Genomic DNA, 16,950 nt, shown 5'->3' with positions numbered 1-16,950 from the left:
TGCATTTGGATTCACTTTTTGCCCTTCTTTTTTTTTATTGTGACTAACTTCTGTTGATCAGCTCGGACTGTTGACTCACATTCTTGCCGCGAGCTTCTTTTGTTGCTGACATGAATTGTAATCTGAGATGTTTCCCCTTTTTTCAGGTGGACGCCTGATTACTGAAATCAAATTATAATCTGAGATGCTTTCCTTTACTCCAGGTGGACGCCTGATTATCGACACTTAAATTGTTTCCCTTCCCTAAAACTGGTGTTGTTCTCCCTTAATCTCCAGGTGGGCGCCTGATTGCTGAACTTGAACTGTATTCCCATGCTCTCCAGGTGGGCACCTAATTGCTGAACTTGAACTGTATTCTCGTGCTCTCCAGGTGGGCGCCTAATTGCTGAACTTGAATTGTATTCCCGTGCTCTCCAGGTGGGCGCCTGATTGCTGAACTTGAACTGTATTCCCATGCTCTCCAGGTGGGCGCCTGACTGCTGAACTTGAATTGTATCCTGTGCTCTCCAGGTGGGCTCCTGATTATTGAACTTGAATTGTATTCCCGTGTTCTCTAGGTGGGCGTCTGACTGCTGAACTTGAATTGTAATCCCGTGCTCTTCAGGTGGGCGCCTGATTGCTGAACTTGAATTGTATTCCCGTGCTCTCCAAGTGGGCTCCTGATTTTTGAACTTGAATTGTATTCCCGTGCTCTCCAGGTGGGTGCCTAATTGCTGAACATGAATTGTATTACCGTGCTCTCCAGGTGGGCTCCTAATTTTTGAACTTGAACTGTATTCCCGTGCTTTCCAGGTGGGTGCATGATTTCTATCTTGAATTGTATTCCTGTGCTCTCCAGGTGGGCTATTGATTTCAACAAAATAGACAAAACAAAGAAACTTTTCTGCCCCAGTTTGGTAGCTGGGCGAGTGTTAAACTAAATCATGTTACCAAATATTACTAAAAATTTAAAAGCTAGATCTCATTATCCAGGAGGGTCCTGAAAACTCCTAGTTAAATGACAGTTTTAAAAGCTGAATTATGTTTTCTAAAGGTATGACTTCCGCTAAATCTTGTTATCTAAGAAGGTCTTACAACTACATCCCATTATCCAGGAGGGTCCTGAAAACTCCTAATTGAATCATATCTTAAACATGCAAACTTTGAAGCCAATTATATTCCTTTGGGGTACATTTATGCTAGATTATGCTACTCATGATTGTTTTGAATTTTAAACTAGGTCCTATTTTCCAGGAAGATCCTAAATATTTACGGTCAAACCTGTATGGTTCTTGCTTTTCCTTATGGAGGGTTTCTCCGAAACAAACAAAATTTTTTGCCCCTGTTTCAATCAAAGAAAAACTTGTCAGTTTAAAATGCGGTGGTTGGTTTGTGGCCTTGACGTTGAGGGTGATTGCTCCTCCATTTCCCATGATAACTTTGACTTCCGCTCGAAGACCTTGCTAACCACTTTCTCTGTCATCCTTATCAAAGAAAATACCTCTTCTCCATTCAGACCCAATACCCTCTATCTGTTGTATTGCTCATGAACTGACATTTGCCAAACCTTTGTGTCTCACATGAATCACAAAGCACGTCAATTACCACCCACTCAGTGTGTATGCTGTTCTTTCTTAACTTATGCCACTTTGATGTGCCAGCCAAATCTCGTTTTGTGCAATTGGAAAGCTGGTGGCAAATTTTGAAGTCATTTCTCACTTATTTTGACCAAACAGACTCAAGAAGAGGAAGTAAACAAGACAAAAGGAACAGAGTAAAGGACAAAAGAAAGAGGTGATTCCTAACAAGAAAACTACAAAGTAGAAACCTATCAGATGTGGATACCAACTCTAATGACCATGACATGCACCTGTGGCCTATTCTGTTGAGCAAGTCTGATGTTCAACTCCTGTTATACCTTTAAACGTGAAACTGGACTTCAATGCTCCGATTATCCAATCTGATTCACAATCCTTCTTCGACTTATAGTGCCCGAAGGGTTTTCACCATCAAGTCTCTCTCATTTTGTTCTTTTTCTCAACTTACCGTCGCCTCAAGGTGCCCGCGAAGGTTTTCACCAATAAGACTATCTCATTTTTCATTTTCCTTGATTGGACCGGAGTGTTGCCCCCGATATGATTCACCTTTACTCTCTTGACTTGGTATCTCTCGAAGACTGATCGGAAGGTCTTTCTTTGGACCATAATGTGGATTTTTGGATAGGGTTAGAAAGATAGGGTATCAAAAGGCTCAAAACAATTCAAATGGGTTCGAATTACAACTTTCGGAATTAGATTTCTTACAAAAATCACAACTTCTAGCCCAGTTTCTTCGCTTGGGGACTTTTGAATTTTTACTTTGATGAGACCGAACCGTGAGGTTGCCTACGTATCCTTAAAAGGAATCAGGTCGAACGTAGTTCATGTTATAGGAATTACTTTGTTTGTTGTGATTTTTCTTTTCTATTTCTTTCTCTTCTTTTCTTCTTTTTGTTTTTCTTTTTGTTGTTTTTTTCCTCTTTTTTCCTTCTTTTTTTTCTTTTTCTTTTCATTCTTTTCTTTCTCTCTTCATTCTTTTCTTTCTCTTTTCATTCTTTTATTTCTCTTTGTCCTTTACTTACATTTTGTACTTGCGTTTCTGACCTTTACTACTGATTCCAAAAGAGGGGTATGAAAAAAAAATAAGGCTCAAAAAAGGTAACAAAGGATAAAGTGTTTAGATAGCAGAACAAAATGCCTTCGTCATTCCAATCTTCAAAACATGCTAAGTACGAATAAATACAACTTAACCAAAGAAATCATACATAATATCTTTTGACCGCATCAGAATTGATAGTCATTTGTACACATTTGCCTTCAACATCTGTCAAATACAAAGCACCATTGGACAACACTCTCACTCTCATTAACACGAACGGCCCCCTGCAAATTTGGGGTGAACTTGCCTTAAGCTTCGACCCGATGTAGCAGGATGTATTTCAATAGGGTTTCTTTATGTTCTATCTTCTCCAGTTTCATGCAATTCGGGCTTGAAGTGATCTCAAAATGCCTTTGCTTACTTCCCCTCGCATGTCCCTATATCTTCAAAATTGCTTCATTGCTTCATGACTAAATTGACTTTTAAAACCAGGCTAAAATTATGCGTGCATGTCATGTCACTAGAGTCAACAGGAAAAGAACTATAAAAGAAAAGAGAACTAAACAAAAATGACTAGCAGTTACAGAAAATAGAAAATTGCATTAGACAGATGGTGAAAGGGTTTGAACAACAAAACAAGCAAACTAAACTGGGGTTACAAATCTAGAACAAACCTAAACAACACTAAACGAGCTTCTATGACTAAACAGCTGGGCAAAATAAAAGGATAGAAGGGTTTGAGTCACAGGACAATATCCGGATTACAACCTTGGAAATAACCCGGACAACATAAATGACAACAAAATAAACCACCAAAACTCCTCCTTGGCTAACCAAGAAAAGAGCGTCTTTCCAATCACCAAACTCAGCATCTTAGCCACTGACTTCTGCATCAACACTACTAGGACCTTCACAAGTCTCCAGCATATTGTTCTTAACAAATTGCTTTTGGGTTCCCTGTGCCTGCTCGTTCTTAGGATCAACCTCTGATAGGGCTGAAAGCTTCATAGCGTGTGGAACTCCAAGGATCTCAGAAGAATTCTCATATTCCTTTTCAAAATAAATCATACCCACCATATGCGTCTCATTATGCACAGGCGATGGCCCTTGGCTAGTGTCTGCTGCATCTGGATTTTGCAGGCCAATGTCACCTGCATCAATAAGCTTCTGAATTGCTTTCTTCAGATGCCAACACTTCTCTATGTCATGCCCCGGGGAATCTGAGCAATATGTGCACCTTTGAGAAAAATCAAACTTCTTTGGAAGAGGGTTTGGCATTTTTATCTGAATCGGCTTCAACATGTCCAATTTCCTTAGCCTCTAGAACATACTGGCATATGACTCTCCCAATGGAGTGAATGTTTTCTTTCTCTGCTACCTCTCATTCTTAAATGCTTGATTGGGCCGGAAACCTGATCCAGGGGGGTTTAGGTAAGCTTGTGGGGGCGGATAAGACATTTGGGGAAGTGGCGTGGGCCATCGCGGGCCTTGTGGGTGTGGAGCATATGGTGGTGCATTGTGAACAGGGTACTGGGAAAGTGATGTACGACTTTGGGAGTTCTGTGGAGAGAAGTAGCATTGGGGAGGGTCATCTGGTGCACAAGGATATCCACGGGGACGATGTCGAGGCTGGAAGTGTTGAGCAGGAAGGCCCATCGGATCATCTTTTCTATTTCTCTTTCTTCCACCCAAACTTACTGGGATGTTCTGAATGTCTTTCGTAGTATCTTTCAATGTCGAATAACTCATGATTTTGCCTGACTTGATTCCCTCTTCTACCATCCCCCCCATTTTTAACACATCATTGAAAGGCTTACCCAAGGCCGGGATCAAATGACTGAAGTAGGTGGGCCCCTAGGCTTGTAGGAAAAGCTCAACCATTTCTTTTTCACCAATCGGGGTACTAACTTGAGCAGCTTGCTCCCTCCATCTGAGCCCAAACTCCCTAAATCTTTCCTTCGGCTTCTTTTCCATTCTAGATAGGGAAGAGCGGTATGGGGTAACACCTGATTTGTATTGAAAGTGTCGAATAAAATCTTGAGCCATGTCACCTAATGTAGGCCACTTACCGACATCTTGACGATTATGCCACTCCAAAGCTGCCCCAGTCTGGCTCTTACTGAAATATGTCATCAACAAGTCATCTTTCTCTCCAACACTTCACATTTTACAGCAAAAAAACCCTCAGGTGGGCTACCGGATCTCCACACCCATCATACAAGTTGAATTTTGGCACTTTAAATCCCGCGGAAAGGCGAACGTCAGGGGACACAGACAGTTTTTTGTAAGCCATACTACCCTGGTCTCCCATTCCTTGCTTATTCTCTAAGGACTGTTCTATGCCTTTTAGCCTCCTGTGTATCCCATCTCGCCCTTCTCTTCCTGTGAACTTTTCATTTTCAACATGAAGCTCATCCCGAGGGCTCTTCTTGTATGAGTCAGGAACCTTGTGGGCAACCTCTGTGGGGTAGTATTGGGCATCATGAGCTTTGAGTGGGTATTCATTGTTGGGAATAGTGGATATGACAGGAGGGCAATTTCGAGAAGAGGTAATTGGAGGAAGAGTGATGGAGCTACTAGGGTGGTTGGGAAAGCTGTGATAAACGGGTGAATCTGGAGAGTATGGGGAATCATCCGGCACTACGACCGGAGTTTGGGTAAAGGCAGCATCTAAGAAGCTAGGTGGTGGCGGAGGTGGTGCCTTCCCATTCATCCAGGCATGATACATGTCCGTTATGTGTTGTCTCAACATCCTTACCTCATCAGCCAAACCAGTGTCCTGTTCAACCAGCTGCTTTCGGGCACCGGTATCAACCAACCCAGTTCTGTTGTTGTCTTCCATTGCCTTTTATATTGTGGAGAGGAGTTACTACTTCGAGAACCACAAACCAACCACCTTTCTGCTATGAAGATATCAAAAGGAACAAAATGGGGTTATCCCGTTAGCGTTAGGGCATTAACAGCTAAAATATCACATTGCGTGCAATGCACCTAGTCACACTTATCGGTTCTTGAATGACTTCCAGTGTTCTAAGGTCACTTGGCATCATCCCAATTTGTCCATTAGAATCTTATCTTTTCTTTTCTTTCCTCGCACTTCTTAGCTCGCTCATTTTCTTTTCCCTTTTTCTTTCTGATTATCGCTCTTTTCTTTCCTCTCATTTCTCATCCCATGATTTCACCTCTTTTTTTTCCTTTTTTCTCTCTTTTTCTTTTCCTTTTTTTCTTTTCTTTTTTTCTTGTAATAAATAAAAAATGATTCGATCAAACCTTATGTAGGTTGCTTATATATCATGACACCGCATGAATCAGATCTTTGCGTAGTTCTGGAAGATCGAGAGTAAAGAACATAAACTAACATTTCCTTTTTCATTTTCTTCTTCTTTTTTTTACCTTAGTGACTACTCCGATGAGAAAAGATTTTTTTTTTTGAATTTCCTAGACTGAATGCTCTATAACCTATTCTAAACTCAAGCTTAACGAGCATGTTTTTTTTCTTTTTTTTCTTTTTGAAACAAATACTCTATTAAGGAAAATCCTAGAAGAGAAAACCCCCCCTTTTTTATTCTTTTTTTAGGAAGAAAATATAAAGAATAAACCACAGCAAAGTATTTGAATTTTCACTTGATATCCTGATACAAGATTTCGAAACAAAGAATAAACAAAATAAAACTAAATGTTTTTGGATTTCAATTTTGATTGCCTAAAGGAAAAATTCTAATGATAAACAAAAGACAAAGTATATTTTTTTTTATTTACAATATCCTGAAGTTCTAATGAAAATAAAAAGAAATTTGTTTTCCCATTTTTCACTAATTTTCCAAAGAAACGCCCCAAAAGAAAATCTTTTGGATTTTAAAATTAATACCTTAAAGAAAACTTTTAAAGAGGTACTAAAAGAAAATTCTTTTTTTTTCTTTTGAATTTTGGTCCCAATATAGTAAAGGAAATATAAAAACAATTTTTATTTTGATATTAATTGCCTAAAGGAAAAACAATCTCAAAGGAATTTTTTTTTCATTTCTAGAATTAGTATTCTAAAGAAAACTTATAACGAAAATATAAAAACGCAAATTTTTTTTTTTTGGATTCTTGACTTATAACACATTTCCAAATGCAAAAACAAAAGGCTAGCCAAATTTAACTAGACAATACAAACTCTAACATCACCTAAAAGACTGAATACTACTATACAGGACTAGAAAATAAAACAAAAATAATTGACTCAAAAACATAAAATGGCTCCTCGAGCAGCTCCTGAATGCAATGATCCTGGAGTATCTGTCATGCTCAAACTCCGGTAAGTAGAACCACACCTGTATGAGAAAACTTAAATCAACACTATGTGAGACAATAACATTCCCTAAGACACATGCAAGACATGATTGGGGCTATTTTTGCAAAATGGCTTATTTGGCCAAGAGGTGGCTAGAAGTGCAAAATTTGGCTAATACCCCGCAAAACCAAGAACCTAAGATTTACTAGGAAGACCGGACCCTATGTGGGTTGCCTACGTATCACGCCCCGAAAGACGAGAATCAGGTATGCGTAGTTCGGGCAAATTGGATAGGGGCAAGAATAAAAAAAACAACTAATTTTAGAGAAAACATTTTTGCCTTTTTTTTTTTTGAAAAATGATGAAACATGCAAAATATTTTTGGATTTTCTTTTTCCTTTTTTTATTTTTGATTTTTTGGAAAATGATGAAAAAGTGCAAAATCTTTTTTTTTTTTGAATTTTCAAGCTCTTTTTTTCCCTTAACAAAAATGTGACAGAAAACATAATTAAACCGGTGAAGCCAGGTTTTTTCATTTTTTCATTTGCCCTCAACTATTATTGGTCCGCCAAATGACTCATTTACCCTTGAATAAATGCAACATGTAGCACATAGGATGAATCAAGATGGTCTGTTATTTTGGGTACACCTGTCCTAGACGGACTAAACCCCTGTGTTGGGTCCCCTAAGTCAAGTGCACATGATGCAAACAAACATTCCTACTAGGGATCTGGCATGAGGTTGAGTTATTCTGGGTTTAAAAACCTGGGTTTATTTATTCTAGACCTGGCTTACCCGAGCGGACAGCTCGAGCCGGGGGAGGGGGGCAGCGTACCGGGAATACAGAAGCTTCATCGGCTTTGCAACTTATCCGAACCTCGTTTTAAAATTTGGGATATGACTCTAACAGAAGAGAAGTCACACGAAGTGCACACTCCTCCATGATTTAGAAGACTCAGAGAGAAGAAGGGTTTCATAGCAGTTTATATACAGTTCACAGAATATCAAAGCGGTAAAAGCAACACTTAACACATTAGGCCCAAACATGTAACAAAATCAGATAATTAATTAAGCCAACTATAACAATTTATCTAAGCTCAAATTCGGAACCCTGAACCAGAGATTCTAGGTTCGATCCCAGCAGAGTCGCCAGAACTGTCACACCTCCTTTTTATTACACCCCCGGAAGGGAGTATAAATGGGAGTTTTTTTCAATTTAAAGTGATAATCGAAACGGGATTGTTTTATTAAAAATTCAGAGTCGCCACTTGGGATAATTTATGGTGTCCCAAGTCACCGGTTCAAATCCTGAATCGAGGAAAAGATTGACTCTGTATTACAGTCAGCGAACACAGAAATCCGGATAAAGAATTTTATTAACCCGGGGGAAGGTGTTAGGCATCCCCGGATTCCGTGGTTCTAGCACGGTCGCTTAAACTATTATAATTGGCCTATTATCTGATTTTAATACATGTTTTAGCCTATGGTATATTTTAGCTTATTAACCGCTTTTAGTCATTTTTAAGAAGATTCAACGTTATCTAAAACACGCCTTGAACCACGCCGAATGAAATGTACCTGCGGTCCACGACACGTTCTATTTAACCTTGTTGGAAATTAGAATCGGGTCACATGAAATGCACACCCGGATCCCTTAAAAAATAGTAATGTGTTGTTTTTGACCGAACAGGTTATCTAAAACGGAGTAAATGTATTCAGACTTAGCATATAAACCATCAAAGGCAATAAACTCATGCACTTACCCATTCAATTCAATCCAACTACACCCCTGGATCTTTTGCTATTATATTTATCTACTTCAACAAAATCCATTCTTAGATTATATGAACAAACATGACATCCTAACTTAAGAAACCAACAATACAAGTACCCATTAAATTAATCTAAAATAAAGATGAATAAGATTGTGATCACTTAAAGAGCAAAAATAAGAATTCATTACATGTGTTACTAAACATTCTTAAACTACCAAGAAGACACTCAATCTTCAAAGAAGCAGAATAACGAACCAAGTCTCTAGCAAACTTCAGGAACTAGAGAAACGATTTGCACATTTACACAAGATCTACTTTAGAGGCCAGCCATAGAAATCTGATCAATCACTCTTAACAACCCAACATCAATGATCCAATAATACCAAAAATTTATAAACAAAATAAAATCACACATGAAATCATGCTAACAGAGAAGCGGGGATCCGTCAACAACATTCATCAAGCTATTGTCATAAGATGAGATAAGTACAAAAAGAACCTTTTATAGATGCATCTGAGCTTCGATTCCTTGACAACTTTTGAAGCTAAAACACCAACAAAATTGCGTAAAAGACCTCAACAGAAACTCGACCAAACCTCCTTGAACTCTGCTACAACGGACACCTCGACTCGATTCTTGGATTTTGGACTGGAATGCTCGATTTTATAGAGTATTTTCAGGCGATGTTCTCTCTCTATTTCCATCCTTCTCCATCATAGCAGTCAAAGGGAAAGAGGAGACAATGAGAAAGAAGATCAGTGGCCGTATTAGATTTCTCCGGCGAGTCCGGTGACGAGAAAGAGCGACGGCGGCATGGATCTTCAAGAGGTGTCATGGCCGCATTTGATTTTTTTGTCTTGTGCCTATGTGTGTGTGTTCCAGCGAGTGGGTGGTGAAGGGGTCGAGGAGAAGATGAAGTCAGGAGGGTCATCTGAAAGAGACCATATCCAGAGAGGGGAGGGGAGTCCAAAAATTGGTCACAAATGGTGCCTCATTTCCTAGATCCCTAGGGTCTTCCGTCTGATTAGAGCCTTTTGGCTTTTTGTGTATCTTTGATCTTTTTCAGAGAAAAACCGCTGGTCCTCCTAGTTTTTTCGGTGTTAGATACTATATATAGGGGTAAGGATTAGATTAGGGGTATGGGCCTAGGAATTATGGGCTTGGAAATTATGGGTTATGTCCAAAATTAGACCTAAAAATGGGTTGCTCGAGCCCAAGTTTTATACTTTCTCCGCGAATGGGACTAAAATACGAACTTATTTATTAATTAGTCATACTTAAATAAAAATAACTGTTAAAATAAGACTGGCCATTAAAACAAACTATTTTTTTTGTATTTTTTCAAGGTTAAAAATGACTAACAAAACATTAATGGAATATTTTTTTGTAATTTTTATTTTCTTGTATAAAATAAAGTAAAAGAGTAAAAATTAATTAAAATAGCTATATTAGGCCTAAATTAAATATTTACGTTCTAAAATATGAAAAATCTTGGGGAGGGTCAAAAATCACATCCCCAGCAGAGTCACCAGAGCTGTCACACCTCCTTTTTACTACACTCCGGTATAAATGGGAGTTTTTTCCAATTTAAAGTGACAATCGAAATGGGATTGTTTTATTAAAAATTTAGAGTCTCCACTTGGGATAATTTATGGTGTTCCAAGTCACCGGTTCAAATCCCGAATTGAGGAAAAGATTGACTCTGTATTACAGTCCGTGAACACAGAAATCCGGGTGAGGAATTTTGTTAACCCGGGGGAAGGTTTTAGGCATCCCCGGATTCCGTGGTTCTAGCACAGTCGCTTAAACTATTATAATTGGCCTATTATCTGATTTTAATACATGTTTTATCCTATGGTATATTTAGCTTATTAACCGCTTTTAATCATTTTTAAGAAGATTCAACGTTATCTAAAACACGCCTTGAACCATGTCGCATGAAATGCACCCGCGGTCCACGACACGTTCTATTTAACCTTGTTGGAAATTAGAATCGGGTCACATGAAATGCAAACCCGGATCCCTTAAAAAAATAGTAATGTGTTGTTTTTGACCGAACAGGTTATCTAAAACGGAGTAAATGTATTCAGACTTAGCATGTAAACCATCAAAGGCAATAAACTCATGCACTTACCCGTTCAATTCAATCCAACTACACCCCTGGATCTTTTGCTATTATATTTATCTGCTTCAACAAACTCCATTCTTAGATTATATGAACAAACATGGCATCTTAACTTAAGAAACCAACAATACAAATACCCATTAAATTAATCTAAAATAAAAATGAATAAGATTGAGATCACTTAAAGAGCAAAAATAAGAATTCATTACATGTGTTACTAAACATTCTTAAACTACCAAGAAGACACTCAATCTTCAAAGAAGTAGAATAACGAACCAAGTCTCTAGCAGACTTCAGGAACGAGAGAAACGATTTGCATATTTACACAAGATCTACTTTAGAGGCCAGCCATAGAAATCTGATCAATCCCTCTTAACAACCCAACATCAATGATCCAATAACACCAAAAATAGATAAACAAAATAAAATCACACATGAAAGCATGCTAACAGAGAAGCGGGGATCCGTCAACAACATTCATCAAGCTATTGTCATAAGATGAGATAGGAACAAAAAAAACCTTTTATATATGCATCTGAGCTTCGATTCCTTGACAACTTTTAAAGCTAAAACACCAACAAAACTGCGTACAAAACCTCAATAGAAACTCGACCAAACCTCCTCGAACTCGGCTACAACGGACACCTCGACTCGATTCTTGGACTTTGGACTGGAATGCTCGATGGTTATGGAGTATTTTCAGGCGATGTTCTCTCTCTATTTCCATCTGTCTCCATCATAGCAATCAAAAGGAAAGAGTAGACGACGAGAAAGAAGAGCAGTGGTTGTATTAGATTTCTCCGGTGAGTCCGGTGACGAGAAAGAGTGGCGGCGGCATGGATCTTCAAGAGGTGTCATGGCCGCGTTTGATTTTTTTGTCTTGTGCATGTGTGTGTGTGTTCCGGTGAGTGGGTGGCGAAGGGGTCGAGGAGAAGATGAATTCAGGAGGGTCATCTGAAAGAGACCATATCCATAGAGGGGAGGGGAGTCCAAAAATTGGTCACAAATGGTGCCTCATTTCCTAGATCCCTAGGGTCTTCCGTCTGATTAGAGCCTTTTGGCTTTTTGTGTATCTTTGATCTTTTTCAGAGAAAAACCGCTGGTCCTCCTAGTTTTTTCGGTGTTAGATACTATATATAGGGGTAGGGATTAGGTTAGGGGTATGGGCCTAGGAATTATAGGCTTGGAAATTATGGGCTAGGTCCAAAATTAGACCTAAAAATGGGTTGCTCGAGCCCAAGTTTTATACTTTCTCCGCGAATGGGACTAAAATACGACCTTATTTATTAATTAGTCATACTTAAATAAAATAACTGTTAAAATAAGACTGACCATTAAAACAAACTATTTTTTTTGTATTTTTTCAAGGTTAAAAATGACTAACAAAACATTAATGGAATAATTTTTTGTAATTTTTATTTTCTTTTATAAAATAAAGTAAAAGAGTAAAAATTAGTTGAAATAGTTATATTAGGCCTAAATTAAATATTTACGTGCTAAAATATGAAAAATCTTGGAGAGGGTCAAAAATCACATGTCTACACAAGCTGCTCTCCTCTTGAATTTAGGCCCAGGATTGGGAGGATACTCTTGCAACTTATAACATTTATCAATTGAATGGCCTGGCTTCTTACAATATATGCACACCATATTAGTATTCCCCTTCTTAAAAGACTCAAAATTCACCTTAGAAGACTCAAAATTCACTCTCATAGGATAGGGCTTCTGAACACCAGAAAAGAAAGATGCTAAGTCAGAGTTAAATGTCGGATTAGAAGGTTGAAGCTCCACTTGACTCTCATCCTCGATTAGCATTTCATAAACACTATCTATGTCAGGTAAGGGTTTCATGAGCAGGATATCCCTTCGAGCACCAGAATAAGACTCATTCAATCCCATAAGAAATTGATGTACCTTTTGTTCCTCTTCTAACTTCTGGAATGCCTCTTTACATCCGCAGGTACACTCTGGATATGATATGGAATAAGCTAGTTCATCCCATAGTTTCTTAATTCGATTGAAATAAGAAGCAATATTGGAGGCTCCTTGAGAAATAGAGGCAAGTTCCTTCCTAATCTGAAACACCTTGGTTCCATGTGGTTTTCCATACCTTTGCTCAATTTCCTTCCATAATTTCTGAGCAGACTCAGTGTACATTACACTTTCTCTAATTTCTGTTTCTAGATTATTCAATATCCAAGCAATCACCATGTCATTACAACGACACCATGGTTCATACAGGGGAGAGTTCTCATTTGGCTTAGCAAATGTCCCATTGATAATGCCCAATTTGTTCTTACAAGACAGTCCTATCAACATACTTCTCCTCCAACTTCCATATCCAGTACCATTAAATGATTTGGTGACTAATACTGTCCCGGGTGAGTCGGAAGGATACAAATATAGTGGATGAGATGGTTCGACAGTAGAAGAAGCAGTGGAAGAAGAAGTTATAGTCGGAGGATCACCAATCGACCCCATACTTCAACAAAACTAGCAATTAAAGTCACAATTAACACATGCTGTGAAGAAATACCACAAATTCCGAGGAAATATTCACCCATACTATACACAATCGAGATTGAAACCAAAAAAGCCAACACGGCTCATGTCAAAGATGAGAACAGTAAATCAGAAGGAAATGTTACCGAATTTCGTCAATGTATTTGAGCGGAATGGAAAACGTGCCAAAAATTCGGTTGAAAACTCGCCGTAGAACCTCACCGTAGCACCGTCGAACCACCGCCAAAAGCAAAAAAAATGACCAAATCAATCAACACGGGTAGTGTCGATCGAACAACATGATTTGATTGGCTTTGATACCAAGATAATAGCTGAAATTCAAGTCAAAATTCAGTGCAATTTGTAATGAGAAAACCCTAGTTCTTAGCTAGGAAGAGAAGAAGAGACTAGAAGCAAAATTCTGGATTCATCTTCTTTCTGATAATGTAAAAACTGTACAAAAAGAATATATGGGCATGTTTATATATTTACAAATCAATCTTAAATAAAGGGACTAAACTAATGGACTAAGGAGGCCTTTGTTGGGCCTTGTGTGCATTTTGGGCTGAACCTCATCCTGGAGTCCAACAGGCACAAATGTTTATTAACAGACGCTTTCATTTGGGGCAAGTACTTTTATAAGATTCATTTTTCAGGATGAGAAAATAAATAAATGAAAGAGATTGTGTCCTTGGTTGTCGGAATAGTTAAGGACAGGTAGTCCTTAACTTTGACTCACAAGCTCATAAATTAAGGATAACTAGTCCTGAACTTACAATAACAAGCTCATAAGTTAAGGACACTTGGTTCTGGACTTAGAGTTGGAAGTTCAAAAATTAAGGACATTTGGTCCTTAACTTAGAGTTACAAGCACAGAAACTAATGATAGGTAGTCCTTAACTTAGAGTTACAAGCAGAAAAATTAAGGACAGGTAGTCCTGAACTTCGAGTTCCAATTTCAAAAGTTAAGGACATGTAGTCCTGAACTTAGAGTTACAAGTTCAAAAGTTAAGGACAGGTAGTCCTAAACTTAGAATTATAAATTAAGGACAGTTAGTCCTGAACTTATAGTAACAAGCTCATAAGTTAAGGACACTTGGTCCTAAACTTTATGAGCAGAAGGGTATTTTTGTCCGGGCAAGTATAAATTTATTAAAACAGTGACTAAAGACTAAGATATTTTAAACAGTGACTTAAAAGTAAATACATATTTTGTTACTGGCTAACTGTGCACTTCACCCTAATAATTCGTATTTTAAACTCCATTTACAAGCATCTCAAAGATATTCTAAAGTAAATTCAGAAAATGCAATTTGAAAAGGGAGAAGCATCGTATTCATACTTACCCTTCTTTTACCATAACTATTATCTACCAATTTTGTAGTAAAATACTTATATAGTAGGTAACAAATCATAAAAGCATTTACATATATGACATCCTAAGTGGTGCTGTGACATATAACTTTAACTGGCAAGCAGGATAGCCCTTCCATAAAGCAAGTAAAACAATCGCTTTAGCCTCATATTTGTGGGGCCCCTTTTTTGTTATACCCTAATAGACTCTGTATAACTTTAAAAAAGAGTTATGTAAAGTGAAAAAGTTTGATTTCTTTCTTTAACAAATATAGAGAAGAAGAATTTGCAACTGCTATGATTTCTACCAAGTAAATCGCACTTGAAATAAATATCAAACCCAAATTTTGTCAGAAATATGTGATATATAAGAAGTAACAATTTGATGCGAATGTTGATAATAAAATCTCAAAATCTTCCGACGACTCCATTAGAGTTGATTACTTTTATACATAATAGACAAGGCTATTTTTTCATTTCAAAATAGATTTGAACAATTTGAAGTATATGAAAATATTTTTGGTTTTCTATTTGGCAGTGAAAACTAAGACCACTAAATGCTGAAAATTTGAAAAAATATTGCCTTAATCTTGAATGTTCCTTAATGCGTAATAATCAATTCGATATTGATGGTTTAGATATATTTTCTGAATTAAAAAGTATTAAGGAAAATAGTACAATTAGAAGATATCAGTTTAAATGATACACTGAATCAAATAAAAATATTTAATTTTTTTCCAAATGCCTAAATTGCTTATGAAATAATGTTCATAACTCATGTTACTGTTGCTTCAGCGGAAAGAAGTTTTCAAAATTAAAATTGATAAAATCATACCTAAGAACAACAATGTCACAAGAAAGGTTAAATGGATTATTTATATTGTCAATTGGAAAATACTTATTAGGAGTTGTTGATTATAAAAAAAAATTATGAATAACTTTATATCTAAGAAAAGCTTAAAAAAATAGACTTCAAATAAATAATAATAATAAATTTAAAAATTTAAGACCCCTCATAAAGTTTGACTTTAAGCTACAAAATTCGCTGGACCGTCCCCGATACCCAGGACAAAGTTGTCAAGTTCAATATTGAAGTTGCAACATTTCTGTTGTAGAGATGAGCTATGATTATATAATATTGACTCCCTAGCTTCACTCTTACTTGAAAGTTGAATCCTTTCCAATTTACATATTCAATCAACTTTGAAAAAAAACTCTTAATTATATATATTCCCTCCGTTTCAATTTATGTGAACCTATTTCCTTTTTAGTTCGTGCAAAAAAAATAATCTCTTTGGAAACAATTTACCTTTATGCAATGATTTATAGCCACACAAAATATATGTGCTTCATTTTACACCACAATTTCAAAAGTCTTCTCTCTTTTCTTAAACTCCATACCCAGTCAAATGTGTTCAGATAAATTGAAACGGAGGGAGTATTATGAATAATCTGCTCTTCAAACCAGTGCCTAAAATGTGGGTTATAATAGTGCCAGTTTTAGTAGTAAGTTTGTGCTGATGTAGATGAATGTGATAGAGATGACATTTTCATAATTTTGCTATTCCTTCGTCCATTTTTAGTTATCCATTTTTAACTTTGCACTCCATTTAAAAAAATAAATGAAGTATGTATTATAATTTTATTCATAATAATAATAGCATTTTCAAAAGTATTGAGAAATGATTTGAGGAATGAGTAGCTACTTATAAGGGTAAAACAAGAAAAAAAAGATTGTCTTTCTCTTGATTTAATATAGTTGACAAGTAAAAATAAAAATATATTTTTAATATAGTGAACAAGTAAACGTGAATGGAAGGAGTACCTTTTCCACAATTTTTTTTCCAGAAACAAGCTTTTGAAATTAAGCAAAGAATGTATCTTACTTGTACTTAATTTGTTGCAGAAATTAAAGTGTCTTGTCATTGAAGTTGCGAAGATGATGTAGTTGAACTACAAGTTAATTTATCAATTTCTAAACATTAAATCGTCCGAAATCATTAAATGGTGACGCGTTTAAAATTCTTAAATTTCATAATAAAAACACAATAACTTAACAACAACCAAAAGAAATGTGAGGGAACCCCATGTGGAGGACCGGGAAAGGTATGGACTTGTGGGTCACGGAGGAAATAATGTCCAAAATTTCACATGGCAAAGAGTAAATCACGGCAACAACCCTACATTTTTGGTTAAACACCAAAATGGGCCCCAGAACTTTGGATCCCATCATCTTCAATCCCCAAATCCAAATAACTCCAAATACTGTCATCAACTAAAGGGGTCACTACCACTAGTTATT

At 37.0% G+C, this 16,950-nt stretch overlaps 1 protein-coding gene across 1 annotated transcript; it reads right to left on the bottom strand.

Moving 5' to 3' along the window:
• Positions 1–12,323: 12,323 nt before the first annotated feature.
• On the bottom strand, positions 12,324–13,274 carry LOC107762646 (uncharacterized). The gene has a single exon (XM_016581020.2). It carries the CDS (start codon positions 13,272–13,274, stop codon positions 12,324–12,326), a length of 951 nt encoding a protein of 316 aa, XP_016436506.2.
• Between the last annotated feature and the right edge of the window lie 3,676 nt (positions 13,275–16,950).

The sequence above is a fragment of the Nicotiana tabacum genome, chromosome 22, assembly GCF_000715075.1.
Source record: "Nicotiana tabacum cultivar K326 chromosome 22, ASM71507v2, whole genome shotgun sequence".
NCBI classification, from domain to species: domain Eukaryota; kingdom Viridiplantae; phylum Streptophyta; class Magnoliopsida; order Solanales; family Solanaceae; genus Nicotiana; species Nicotiana tabacum.
The sequence above is the reverse complement of the archived record's forward strand: the minus strand, read 5'-3'. Positions and strand labels throughout refer to the sequence as shown.